Source organism: Sinocyclocheilus grahami, unplaced genomic scaffold (assembly GCF_001515645.1).
Source record: "Sinocyclocheilus grahami isolate Dianchi unplaced genomic scaffold, SAMN03320097.WGS_v1.1 scaffold114.1, whole genome shotgun sequence".
Lineage (NCBI taxonomy): Eukaryota > Metazoa > Chordata > Actinopteri > Cypriniformes > Cyprinidae > Sinocyclocheilus > Sinocyclocheilus grahami.
In genome coordinates, this window is record NW_015505293.1 from 1,252,403 (window position 1) to 1,266,514 (window position 14,112).

Genomic DNA, 14,112 nt, shown 5'->3' on the forward strand with positions numbered 1-14,112 from the left:
ATATATTTTTTTTTTCTCTCTTTATTTTCTTTTTTTTTTTACACGTGAAGATGGTGCTCATAGAGAGCAGGAGTACTATTTTTGCCGATTTATAGGCATTGAACGGTTAAATACACACAGTTGAATGTGTCAAAATGTCCGTCTTTGCAAGTTACCTCGTAAACACAGTAATTTAGGTCTTAAGTGAAAGCAAACAGCTGAGAAACAGCTTACATGTGTAACAGTATATTGGATCCTGGCAGCTCTTAAAGTGACAGCAGTTTAATATTCCTGCTGTCTGTCATTCATGTTAATCAAACAACAAAAAAGAGAAAATCTCTCACTGCTTCTTGACTAAATCACTTTTGTAACTTTAATAAAAAGAAATATATATATACAATGTATGTAACCGCATTTGTTCTACTGAAGTTTTTTTGTCCTATTGCTTGTATTTAGTTTCTTATTCTTATTTAATCGCAGACTGTTTACTTGTCTTCAGTGCGCTTGAGTTTTTTATTATTAATTTAGGCTAGTATTAGTTTTCTGTGATATTGACACTGGTGACAAGAATTATTTCTATGGTATTAAAAATGTTGATATCAAAACGACCTTATTTAAAGCAGAAATATCTATATTGTGATATATATTGTTACTGTGAAATAAAATTACTCATATCGTGATATTAGATTTTGATATCCACCCCTAATATTAATATATATATTAATATATATATATATATATATATATATATATATATACTGTATATATAAATATCCCTTTGCATTTCACCATAATTATTTATAATATGTATTTGCTATATTACCATACACAGTTGTATATGCATTTGCCATAATACTATTTATAATACCTTGGGAGTACCTGTTGCATTCAAGGAGACTTGAAATCTCATATAGACCTATGTCAAGTAATGCCACCACATGACAATTTGTCGCTACTGAGAGGTTTGTTTAGTAATGAATGGAAAAGGCGGGAAATGGTGGCAATGCCATGGCATGCCTGATTCATCACTGACAAAATTAGAAAAACAAAAAAAAAATTATCATTAAATCCTGATTAAATCTGAGTCCCTCAGATGTTTTTCCAACCTAAATTTCATGCTCAGGATTTTGGGAGACTAGAGATTGTATGCAATTAGTGGCCAACCCATGCAGCTTCAAACATCTAAGCCTTGTAGGGCTGTCAAAATTACTGAAAAACTAAGAATTATATTCGAATTTAAAAGGCATAATTTCAGTTAGGGGGAAAAAAAGCTTTTGGCTTCTCTCCTGAGGCCACAAGAGGGCGCATCGAGCAAAATATTACACATGTTTCTTCAAAGAGTAATAAAATAACACGACTATCTTTGAAAAAAAGTGCGTAATATTTAAAATAATTGCTTAAACAATTAGAGAAAAAAAACTGCACCATGTATGTAGCATATGTATAGTTTAATACATAGAATCGAAAACCAATCACAAAGTGTAGGCTACTTTCTTCATTTAAAAACATGAGATACAGTGGGATGGGGAAAAACCGCCATAACGTCTTTAGACATGTTTTTTAAAAGTTGAACTTGCATTAATTTTACATGGCTTTCTAAACATGCCGCTCTCTGCGAGGCGCAAGTGCAACGCTGATAGATATCCCTCTAGAAAATGTGATAAATATGCGTTCTGTGTGAACGGCTTGGTTTCAGTTTTGATGTAAACAACATCTTCTCCACACTGATGCTCTCGTTTTCCGCAAAATATGAATGAACAACATAGCAGCGCCGCATCTAGTGGGTTCAACTGGATAGGCTAACAAAAGCATTCAAACGCAATCAATGACACATACAGTACATCGTCATCGCATCTCGTGCGCCACTGATAAGGATGCCTGACGGCTGACGCAGACCTTAAATTCGAATGCAACGTTTTTGCATTCGAATGTGGATATTTTTTTTTAAATTCGACGAATATTCGAAATTCAAATTTCTTTTTGACAACCCTAAAGCCTTGGTTTACTTGGTGTCTAATATCAGTTCACTGATAGAAGTCCAGAGGATTAGAAGATTAGTGCAAGCTGCAGTCTGTTCTTACCGTTGATGACACTAGGGGAAAGCAGAGTGGAGTCACGATCAGCCAGTCTGCAGGCTCCTTCCTCCAGCGCCTCGGGAAGCACCTGCGGAGCCTGAGCCTCCAGAGACTTCACAATATCTGACCGGTCAATGTTCTTCAAAGCTCCATAAAGGTTCTCCACTGAAGATGTGATGATGGAGGAGTATGCAAATACAAGGAAACAGTTACAAAGAGTAAAATTAGTTCATGTCAGGCACGGATTAACACAGGCTTGCCTAGGCTGCAGCCTATAGGGCCCCACGTGTGCAGGGGCCCCTGATGGGCCAGAATTTTTTTTTTAATTATTTTAAATTTACTTCAGTGCGAACAAAAAAAGACACTTACTGGCCCATAAGAAACATTAAAGGAGGATTCGTTGCAGAGCGTCTGACAAAATGAATGTCTTGTATTGTAGAATGCAAGCACTGCCGAGAGTTTGCGTGATTATTAAATCGAAACCGAAAGTAAACTGCACACGCATTCAAAAGCACTTTTAATACCCCGCGTTTTGAGAGCGACTCCCTGATGCGCGCAAATTAGGCTACATACAATATCTAGGCTGTTATTAGTGTGTAGGCTATAATAGGTTGTGTAGTTGTCTATAGCTCTGTATCATGCTTGAAAAATTTGGTCTCTATTTGCACTTTGAATATTGAGAGGGTTTGAATTCTTTGAACACGTTGAATTCCGCCATTTTGGAGAGTACCCCAGAACGTCATCGATGTAAATCAGCGTTGTTTACGTTCAGTAGACAGTGTGCGTATGCTGAACGTAAACAACGCTGATTACATTCTAGGGTACTCTCCAAAATGGCGGTAACTAAAAAAAGTATTCTCATAGCTTCGTAAAATTACGGTTGAAGCACTGATGTCACATGGACTATTTTACCGATGTCCTTGCTACTTTTTCTGTACCTGGGAACATTGCAGTTGCATTGCGGTCTACGGAGGGTCATTTTTGGGTGAACTAACCCTTTAATACTAACAATCAAATATAATTTGAAAGCATTTTTATTGTTTATTAAATGTTCATTTCAACATTTATTAAAATGAACTAACATGAATTAAAATGTTAGTTCTGTGTTTTTATTGACTAACATTAACAGTGATGAATAAATACTGTTATTTTCACCTTTTGTCCACTTTTTTAGTTTAGTTTTGTTTTAGTTTGAAGTTCACCTTCCATTTATTTTTTTATTCCAGTTCAGGGCTTTTAAATTAATAGTTCTCATCTTGGTTTATGATAATAATCCTGCTGTATAAAGCCACAAAGATGTAGAGTGTTAATTACTGATCCTCACTCTTGGCCTTCTTGCCCTCTCGGCTGACCCAAAGGTTGAGCAGAGCTGAACTCTGGTCCAGGAGCGAGTTGGGATTTTCCACTCTGATCCGGTTAATGTCATCCACACTGAACTGCAGCTCCCTCGCCAGCTCTATATACAAAAACAGACAAAACCACTTATAAAATGTGAGTTAAGGGAAAAACTGAGGTAATGAAAAGAGATACAAGAAGTAAATCGCTTACCGGTCCAGCTCAGTCCCAGCTGTTCTGCTATTACAGTGATCTTTAGCTCGGTTCTCTCTATGGCATTCACAGTGGCTGAATAAAAGACAAAATATATCACTGTTTCCACAGACAGTCCAATGATGAACCACTTTATTAACATACCCAGCCATGCTAGTGGATAATATATATTTCACTGTGGCTTTCACTGAAATACAATATAGACTATAGATTACAATAACAATATGACCATATATTTGGGGTTAGTTGATTTATGGTCTTATCTGTCATAAATAAAGAACTGAACATATGCACTACCATTTAAAAGTTTAGGATTGGTAAGCTTTGAAATTATGCTAACAAAGGCATACATCAAAAATACAGTAAAAACTGCAATATTGTGAAATATCACTACAATTTAAAATATTTTTTTCTGTTTTAATATGTTTTAAAATGAAATTGATTTCTGCTAAATTTTCAGCATCATTACTCGAGTCTTCAGTGTCACACGATCCTTCAGAAATCATTTTAAATGCCAATTTGCTCCTCAAGAAACATTTTATATTATTATTAATAATGTTGAAAATAGTTCTTGCTGCTTAACATTTTTGTGAAAACCATGATGCATTTTTTTTGTCAGGATACTTGATGAATAGAAGTTCAAAAGAGGAGTATTTCATGTATATCATGTTTGATCTAAAACTCCAACTTTTGAACAGTAGTGTATACTTGGGGTTAGTATATACTGTATATATATGAATAATGAAAATAATGTTCAGTAAAGATCTTGTCAATAAAGATCCGAATAACATAATGAAAACAGCCACCTCTAGAAATCTATCATTTTCATTGACAACTGTATATGAAATTAATGTAATGGACATATTACAGCCACTATATGGTAAAACACCTTGTAAAAATGCCAAGATACAATAAAATCACCAATATTAGTTACAACTGGTGACTGAAATTATAACATTGGTCATCACTTACCAAGACCTGGTCAAAATCTGCGCTCTACATACATTAGTTGGCTTCATCTGCTTCAAGAACAATGGAGATGCGACGTGTTTTGGATGGTAAAGTTGATTCGAACCTCCTGGACCCTTTCTATAATCACTCAAAACCTCTAAACAGGCAGTTTTTAGCAGTCCTTTCCCTTTAAAACTCATTCTCAAAGCTGGAGCTTGCCATGCTGAGAGTATTTATGCTGGAATTAAACCAGCACCATGCGCTACATTACTGCTCATTCGCTCAGTAAATATAAGGGCCGCCCATTTTTCTGAATTGTTTGTGTAGGTAGTGGCCCCTCTGAGCGCAATCCCAGCATCACCCTCATAAAAGAGAGCAGTGCTCAGCATCCAATGCCCAATCACAGCCATGCATGAGAGAGTGGGCAGGTATAGAAGCAAGTATATGGGCACAGCATTCAGAAGCCCCCCTCCTTCACAGCTGAGGGGACGCGTCATGGTGCCGCTATGTCTTACCCAGGCCAGGCTCGTTCAGGGCGCTGTACCTCTCCCTCAGGGCGAGAGGGGTCAACGTTCTCCGCCGCTCATCGCTACCCACCACCTAAGACAAAAATACAGTAAATACAGTGCTGCAGTCTTTCATACAGTATTTATCAGAGCATGTAAATTCCCATCAAGGAAAAGTGCTCATGTATAAAAATAGCTTGAAGGTGTTATAATACACAGAAAGAGAATCTGGAGACAATATTACATCTGAAACACCAACTGCATCCTTTTATTTGCATTTCTCTTTTTCCTAAAATGGTTATGTTTACGAGATATATTTAAAAACTAATTGGGGGAAAATGGGATGACTTGTTTTTCATTTTTTAAGGCACAAATCTAATGTAGACTCTCAAAAATAACTTCTCATTTAATTTTAATCCAATTAAGTACAATTTAGAATGACTATTATTTCTGTAGCCTGCACCATAACCTTTAAGGAATATCTTGAGATATCTCTATCTCTATGCCCTGAAGAAGAATTATAATTTATTTCATTATGCAGTTTAATTGAATCCTAGAGTTAAATGGTCCACTCTAGACAACTTGTACAGTCAAGTGACATAAACTCCACTATGATCAGTTAAAAAAAATGTTTTTGAGTGTCGAGTAAATAAACGAATAGATAAATAAATACATTATTTATTTAGACAGGATTAGGTTCCTAAACATTTTTAATGCATTTTTTAAACAAAATACACATATCCCCAAATAACATTTATTTATATATTTTAAAAAAATTATATATATATATATATATTTATTTATTTATTTATTTTTTAATTCATACATTTAAATTACAATATTTTAATGTTGTTTTCACATACAAATAATGCGACTGCTTTTGTTACCAAATTAAGTCAAGTTTTGCCTACGCTCTACTGTATTAATATTTAAGGGTGTTCACACTTGAGTCATCTTAAGAAACAAACTCAGACCTCTTCAGTGACCAAAAATGTAACTATTAATTTTTCATTATTTTTAAAATAATTATTAAATTTGATTTATTTATTTATTCGTTTTTTATTACAACCTTTTATTTTAGTTTTCATGTTGAATGTGATTCCAGGTAGTCCTTTAACCAACAACAGCTATTTACCAAGAAAGTTGACAAAAGGTCTACATTGAGCGAGTTGATACGTTTGGAAAAATACACATGGGATTGGAATTCTCAGAGGTCTCCCAAGTTGGATTCTGCCCAAAAATCAATAGGGAATTTGCTTTGAAATTTTTACGGAGGCTGAGTGACAAAAACACAGACGTGCAAACCAGTTTTGTCTGAACAGAGTTCATGAGAACAAGTGCAAGTGTTACTGATAACAGAGGAAATGAACAGCGACGGTACCTTGACGCAGGGAGGCATGGTGATGTTGAGGTTGCACAGCACGTGCTGCGTGTCCTCGTACTTAGTAGACTTGCGCAGGAAGGACAGGAACCCAGTGGCTTCCTTATTGGCGTCTCTCACCTGATGAGCCAGGGGAAATGGAGAAGGAGGGAGGAACAGTTGGAGAGAGGAGAACAGAGGGGTGAAAACGAGGCGAAGGGTCAAATGAGACCAAAAGAGAGAGGGAAGATGAATAAAGGGAGTGAAAGAAGAGATAGAGAGGTAGAGAAAGAGACAGATTAAATAGTGTTAGACAGAGCAGCTGCCCGGCTGTGACTCATACAGGTTGGCGGGAGGTGGGGAAGGGAATGGAGGCAGTCCATAGGCAGGCGAGAGACAGAGAGAGATTTACCTTCACTTTTACCTGGCCGTCTGTGAGATCAGACATTAAGAGAGTGACCGTGAGAGAGAGAGAGAGAGACAGTGAGACAGACATACAGACAGGCAGGCAGATAGACTGGCAGGCAGGCTAGAAGGTGAAAGAGTAAAGGGCATGCTCACGAGACTAATACAACAGTTACGAGGTGAACCGCTACACCACAGAGCCAAAAATACAACACAGAGCAGCTCGTCCGAGGCTGACCGATCACAGAATGAGGTGCGGCGTGGAAGCCACAATGACAGACAAACAAATGGAGGGAGGGAGACAAGTGGAGGGAGAGAGAGAAAGACAGCACTGGGGGAAATCAGAGACACTGAGGACTAGGACTGCACCATTTGGACCAAAAATATTGACAAATATTGCGATTGTGATTCCAGCTGCAATTGATAAAGGTTTAATAACTCATACAAAAAAAAAGAAGCATAAAATCACATTGAAACAAAAGCTCGCAAAAACCAGAAGGTAATGTCTGTTGTTTCAAAATCAAGTCATGTTTTTCCACACTCTACTACCAGTACTGTTCGAGGGGGTTTACACTTTATTTTTTTGTTATCTTAAAAAGAAGTGACTGAAAAGTAAACTGAGTTAAAAAAAAAAAAAAAACAGTTCCTTTTGCATGCACACTGGAAGTGGACCCGAAAGTATCACACAGTTTCTTTATCTCTTTTTGTCCACTTTACACTCACACATCAGTTTTTTAAAAAACAACACCACTTGAACATGATTATTATTTGCAGTAGTAATATATTAATTATTAATATGATCTATTAATATTATCTAGAATAGAATAACATTTATTTTTAAAATCTTATAATAAACTTATTTTTAAAAAAATTATTTGTTATAATCGCTTGCTTTCATCTCTTCTCTCGTGACACCATTAGATTTTTTGAATAATTTGACAACAAAGTTTGTCCACTTTATCTCTTTTTGTCCACTTTTCATTCACACATTGATTTTTTTTAAAACCACACTACCTGAACATTCTTCTTATTACTGTTAATAATAATAATAAAATAATATTTTAATATTAGAATATGATTTATTAATATTCTCTAGAAAATAAAATAATGTTATTTATTACAACATTATAAAAACATTTTTTGTAATTTTTCTACATTATTAGATTTTCATATTAACTTGACATAATAAACTATTCTTCTTTATCTTTTTCTATTATTAATAATGATAATAGTAACTGTTTATTCTAATAATATTTATTAATATTATCTAGACTATTACAATAATATAATTTATTGTAAAATAGTATAAAACCTTTTTCTGTAATATTTCTGTTATCTTTTTTACTGTTATCCTCTCTTCTGTGACCCAGTGTCACATTATTAAATTTTCATAATAAATTGTAGTGGAAAATTTTTTGAAATTACATTAATGTAAAAATATAAAAATATGAACCTGAAGCACTTTGCGTTCAAATTGGACGATATAAAGAAATTGCAGAGCAAAATGCAAACCAAGCCACATCCTGAACCGCTTACTGACGCTCTGGGGTCACACTAAGCCATATTACAATTTTGATTTTATGATGATTTTATTTAATACATGTGAAGCCCTACTGAAGACATTAGGGAGTACATAAAACTAAAACTAAAGATGATCAGACAAAGTGATTAACAATGCTAACACACACACTCACACACAAGAACGACACACATTTAATGACACACAAATATGTGTAGGGTGACTGAAAAAAACAAATTATTGACACAGGGAAGTTGGCGTGAACTTCTCAGCCTATATTTCCCAAGACACACTCACAGGCGGACAGAAATAAATAAGGGAAAGACAGACGAACCGACCTTTACAGAGACAGGTAGCCGGTTGTCTCTGAAGGCTTGGAAACTGAAGCTACGTGGCTGCTGGGTGGTTTTCCTCACAGGCACCAGGTTTCCGGAACATTCTAAGTGCAGCGGCATCCCCTCCATCACCTGTGGGTGGAAAAGGAAGGAGAAACACAAGGAGAGCAGTGAGTCAGAGACTTAGCATTAATGCAGTGAGTTCGTTTTATTTTTGTACACACGCACATGCACGTGTACACAGCTGCACAGATATGATTTTATGTTAGCTAACCTCTATGTCTCTGCTGCGGGCCACTTCGGAGAAGTTCTCATGCAGCTCAAGGGTTTTGTCTATTTTGTCATCGGTCATGCAGTAACAGCGCAGACGGCCCTCTCTGGCATCGTTCATCTTAGCAAATACCACAAATTTGGCCATATACGGAACTGACATCAGCTCACGGTACAGCAGGTTGGCGAAGGTCACGGCCTCCGCCGTTCGAGGACAGTCCGTCAGCCAGAACCTGTGGCGAAACAGAGGACAGAGCACATACAATAGACATCAGAAAATAGGGTCACAAGAGACAATGTTTACTTGTAAATGCGTATAAATATAAATGTGTGACAGGTCTATGGTTTTCAGTGGTGGCTACCATGAACCTGAGAGGGGTATTGAGCAAGAATGATGGCATTGTTTACTTGCACACACTGTCTGCTTTGTAATAAAGGCTCCATCATTTAATGAATTTATGCTGCAATTATGATTATAAAAGTGGATACAAACAAGAAAACTAAGCAAAAATTAAACAATAAATAAATAAAACAAAAAACAACACAATAAAACAAAAAACAAAGAAAATCAAACTTAAAAATAAATAAATAAATAAAAATTATGATTAGAAAGTGGATACAAACAACAAAACGAAAATTAAACAATAAATAAGCACAATTAACCAAAACTAAAATTTACTGCCTATTTTTAAACATAGTAACAACACAAACAAAGCCAGTGGTCAAAAAAACAAACAAAACCAAACCAAACAAAAAACCCAAACCAAACCAAAAAACAAAACAAAACTGCTGAGATTAGTGAATACAGTGCGACCCATAGAAAACATTTGGCGCATCATAAAGAGGAAGATGCGATAAAGAAGACCTAAGACAGTTGAGCAACTAGAAGCCTGTATTAGACAAGAATGGGACAACATTCCTATTCTTAAACTTGAGCAACTTGTCTCCTCAGTCCCCAGACGTTTGCAGACTGTTATAAAAAGAAGAGGGGATGCCACACAGTGGTAAACATGGCCTTGTCCCAACTTTTTTGAGATGTGTTGATGCCATGAAATTTAAAATCAACTTATTTTTCCCTTAAAATTATACATTTTCTCAGTTTAAACATTTGATATGTCATCTATGTTGTATTCTGAATAATAAATCAATTTGAAACCTCCACATTGCATTCTGTTTTTATTCACAATTTGTACAGTGTCCCAACTTTTTTGGAATCAGGTTTGTACTATAATATTTATGATCTAGTGCTATTGCAGCACATATAGTGACTGGTTAAAACATATTGCATGTAGTTAGTAAATAATATGCATATTTCTGTGCTGAAATACATGCAATGCACAAAATAGTGCAGCTGTTTAGTAAATTTGCCCCTGGGTGCTCTATTCTTGCGTGCTTTTGTGTCTCACCTTGCGGATACATTGGTGGTGAAGTTGGCACAGTTGTGGGAATACATGAGCTTGGTAGTGCCAGTGATGTCTTCCCACTGAGCGGGAGCAGTGCCACCTGCAGAAAGTTTCACACTTTTTATAAAACACCCTTTTTTTTTTTTTACCAACGCCATCTGGAATGAACTTGCTGAGTCTATCTTTATCCCAGTGTCCCTCTCCAGGCAAGACACCAGTCTGTTTCAGCCTTTTCCAAGCAGCTTGGAAGGGCAGCTACATCAAATCTGGCTGAGGCTGAAAAAGACTGGCGTTCAAGACAATCTGCCTTTCTCCAAAACATAAATATCAATTTCAGACAATGTTTTTTTTTTTAAATAGATCAGGACCGGACCGTACCAATAACACTGCAGAGGAGGCGGAGGCTGGTAGTGTCTCCTTCTCCGGCATCGCGTGGACTCTCCCTCCAGGATGGAGGCAAACAGATACGCAGCCCGATTGGTCGGTGGAATTTGCGTCGACGAGGCTCCACTGTCACAACGGGACTGAATGTGGCCTGGTTTCCTAATTGCCGAGTCAGCAGCTCATCAGGGATTGGCTGGGCCTGGGTAGAGAGAAGAGGGGAAAAAACGCTGAATTCATTTTCAGTCATTCTCTGCTGAATTTATGCAGCAACCTTGAAACAATATTTTTTTATTAATATATAATTATAAATAATAATAATTATTATTGTTATATCATTTTTATGTTTTATTTTTATGACAATGCTTACAGAATGTTAGATAAACATTTTTCTCTTGCAATACATCATTATCAATTTTATTAACAAAGGTAAAAAAAATTTTTTTTAAGTATCACTCAATCACCTTATGAGTTCTGATTAAGTGCAAGTTCAGTTTGAATGGGCTTATGGGGCTGTAATCATATATTCTGTATGAATCATAAATGTATTATTGTATGCTGATATTGCTTCACTGTCATTCTCTACATCATGAAATCTCCTGAAATCTCACCTGTAGGCCAAGTCGGACCCTCTTAGTGACCGCCGTGTCAGGGAAAATGGCCTGAACCTGGGGCACCAGCTTACTTGTCAGCTGACCTCCCTCTGGACCTATAAGATCGCTCTCCTGCTGGATACGAGATACCACAGCGAAGTAGAGAGGGAAGTCTGTGGAGATGATGCGGCGGATTCTTTTCTTCTCCAGCTCCTCCTGACTTTCCAGATCTGATGAAAGCACCAAGAGATTACAAGGTCATAAGGTCAGTCCTACAGAAATTGTTGGTGCAGTGTAAAGTGATATGTAATTTGTCTGCTAGTACCTGCTACATAACTGAAACAGAAAATAAAACTATAAAAGGCTTATGGGAATTCCTCTCAGTGAAACTTAAGACTACCTTCATCCATTCCATTAAGGATGGTCTCAAGAACGTCATCGCCATAGCGGTTCCGATGCTCTTTCCATACAGAGCCATTCTCACTTCGGAGAACCACTAGTTCCCGATCACCTCGGCTCAAGGATGCAAAATGAGGGATCTCCACTATCACTGGCCTGAAGGAGATGATGGGAAGGTGCAAAAGCATTAGTTATTGTATTGTATTGTTCCTTTATTGATTGATAGAGGAAAGACCACTTGGTACAGCAGCACAATAGAAAGGAAAGAAGAAGAATATCCAAGAAGAATATGCCTTTCATAAATACCTAACCATAAATAAAAATAATATAAACCATATATAAAAAATAATATAAGTAATATAAAAATATAGTAGACAATAAAATAGGTCAATTATTAGTGACCCTCGACCACAAAACCAGTCTTATGTCGCTGGGGTATATTTCTAGCAATAGCCAAAAATACATTGTTATGGGTGAAAATTATTGATTTTTCTTTTATGCCAAAAATCATTAGGATATTAAGTAAAGATCATGTTCCATGAAGATATTTTGTAAATTTCCTACTATAAATATATTAAAACTTAATTTTTGATTGGTAAAAATTTCGAAAAATTCAAATTCAAAAAATGTATGACTGGTTTTGTGGTCCAGGGTCACATATTATATTATTATGTGATTTATTATTAGTGTTTTTTTGTCAGAAATCTTAAAAGATCTTTATTTGACAACTAGATTCTGAGTGAATACAATAATATTTATTCGCAAATATTATTTTTTTATTCTGTATTATTTAGTTCAACTATAAGCACTACAAAAACATTCTTAAATCAAGACATATCAATATACAAATTCAGATTTGCTTAAGTCTTGTTTTCTGAAAAAAGTACCAAAATTAAGTGATTTTACACTTAAAACAAAACAAAAAAAATCTGCCAGTGGGGTCAGAAAAATAAACTTAATTCAAAGGGAAAACTAATTTGTTTTTCTTACCCAACTAATGTATCTTGAGTGTTTAGACATTTGTACTGGTAAACAAGACAGAAATACTAAGTAAGAAAGAAATACTAAGTAAGAAAGAAACTAAGAACATACTTTTTTTGTAGTGACAAGTATTAATTGAATCATTAAGGAACCAAAGTAGCAGAACCAGAATCTTTATTGCACAGTGAATGTACAGTGCTCTCTCCCACCTTCAATACCACGATTGAGGTGCCCTTGAGCAAGGCACCGAACCCCCAACTGCTCCCCGGGCGCCGCAGCAAAAAAAATGGCTGCCCACTGCTCCGGGTGTGTGTTCACGGTGTGTGTGTGTGTTCACTGCTGTGTGTGTGCACTTTGGATGGGATAAATGCAGAGCACTAATTCCGAGTATGGGTCACCATACTTGGCCACATGTCACGTCATGTTCACTTTCACTTTCACACATATGGACCCTTACCCCAGAAACTGCATACTGGAAGGCCCTAGAGAGATAATACGAGACGCGAGTCCCTCTCCCTCCACGAGAGGAGGTGGGGTGGTGAGTTTCTGCGGTTTGACCAGACGGCAGGTGATGCGTGTGGGGGCTGCGCAGGTGCGCGGTGGGATGATCACACGCAGACCATTATGCCTGCTGCCACGCATGGACCCGCCTCTCGCATCCACCATGAAGCTGACCAGAAACCTGTCAAACAACCAGCCAGTCAGCAAACCGGGTACAATGACTTTTCAAAACAGCCGGAAGCCCAGTATAAAGCAAAAGCATCTTCAAAAGAACCGACTTCCTAGACACTTGATGACAGTGAAGACAGGTATAAAAATAAGCATTTATGACCAACAGATAAATACGGAGATAAAAGCGGTGAGAAGCCATTAGCAAGGGTTGTTTAAGCTGAATGTGAAATCTGTGCACTGACCCAGTGTGGATGGGGCTGGCCACTGGGCTAACGTTGTCTGAGGTCTCTGTGGCTGGACTACTGGGGATTAGAGAGTCCTCGTCATACTCCTTTGGCAAAGGGACAGGTGTGTGCTGCAGACACACAGGAGTAGCACAGATCACACAGACACAAAGACACACACACAAACAATGACAGCTTTATGAGACTAAGAGAGAGAAAGAGGCAACTTTGCTTGGAAAAACGGGTCACAGCAGCTTCTTAAGCTGTTTTGGAACAGGGTCAACTAACTCAAGCTCCTTCCAACTTTGCCAAGAGGTCTAGCGGTCCCAACAAGCTTGGAAAAGATGGTCTACCAGGCTGGAGTCCACTAGGGGGTCTCGACAAACGTTCAAGTGGGGCTCAAAATGACTTCAAATAAGACAAGCATTAAAATAAATCAAACAACTAAAAATTTTAATATTTCTTATTTTAATTTACCCCCTCAACAACTGGTTTTGTTCCCAGGGTCTTA

At 37.0% G+C, this 14,112-nt stretch overlaps 2 protein-coding genes across 5 annotated transcripts in view; both read right to left on the reverse strand.

The window, feature by feature from the left end:
* Positions 1–9,366, reverse strand: part of LOC107589258 (eukaryotic translation initiation factor 4E-binding protein 2-like) — a 23,276-nt gene extending 13,910 nt beyond the window's left edge. Inside the window, exon 1 of the mRNA XM_016277644.1 lies at positions 9,357–9,366. The gene's annotated coding sequence lies outside the window, so the exon portion shown is untranslated. The remainder of the gene's footprint in view (positions 1–9,356) is intronic.
* The window catches only part of ank1b (ankyrin 1, erythrocytic b), an 84,212-nt gene that overhangs the window by 9,595 nt on the left and 60,505 nt on the right, over positions 1–14,112 (reverse strand). For all 4 annotated transcript variants that reach the window (XM_016277641.1, XM_016277643.1, XM_016277642.1 and 1 more), the window contains 13 exons: positions 13,620–13,732; positions 13,163–13,387; positions 11,726–11,880; positions 11,344–11,555; positions 10,730–10,934; positions 10,355–10,451; positions 8,953–9,181; positions 8,682–8,810; positions 6,441–6,560; positions 5,069–5,153; positions 3,603–3,677; positions 3,379–3,510; positions 2,061–2,219 (listed from right to left, as the gene is read on the reverse strand). In XM_016277641.1, coding sequence (XP_016133127.1) covers positions 2,061–2,219; positions 3,379–3,510; positions 3,603–3,677; positions 5,069–5,153; positions 6,441–6,560; positions 8,682–8,810; positions 8,953–9,181; positions 10,355–10,451; positions 10,730–10,934; positions 11,344–11,555; positions 11,726–11,880; positions 13,163–13,387; positions 13,620–13,732 — 1,936 coding nt within the window. The remainder of the gene's footprint in view (positions 1–2,060; positions 2,220–3,378; positions 3,511–3,602; positions 3,678–5,068; positions 5,154–6,440; positions 6,561–8,681; positions 8,811–8,952; positions 9,182–10,354; positions 10,452–10,729; positions 10,935–11,343; positions 11,556–11,725; positions 11,881–13,162; positions 13,388–13,619; positions 13,733–14,112) is intronic.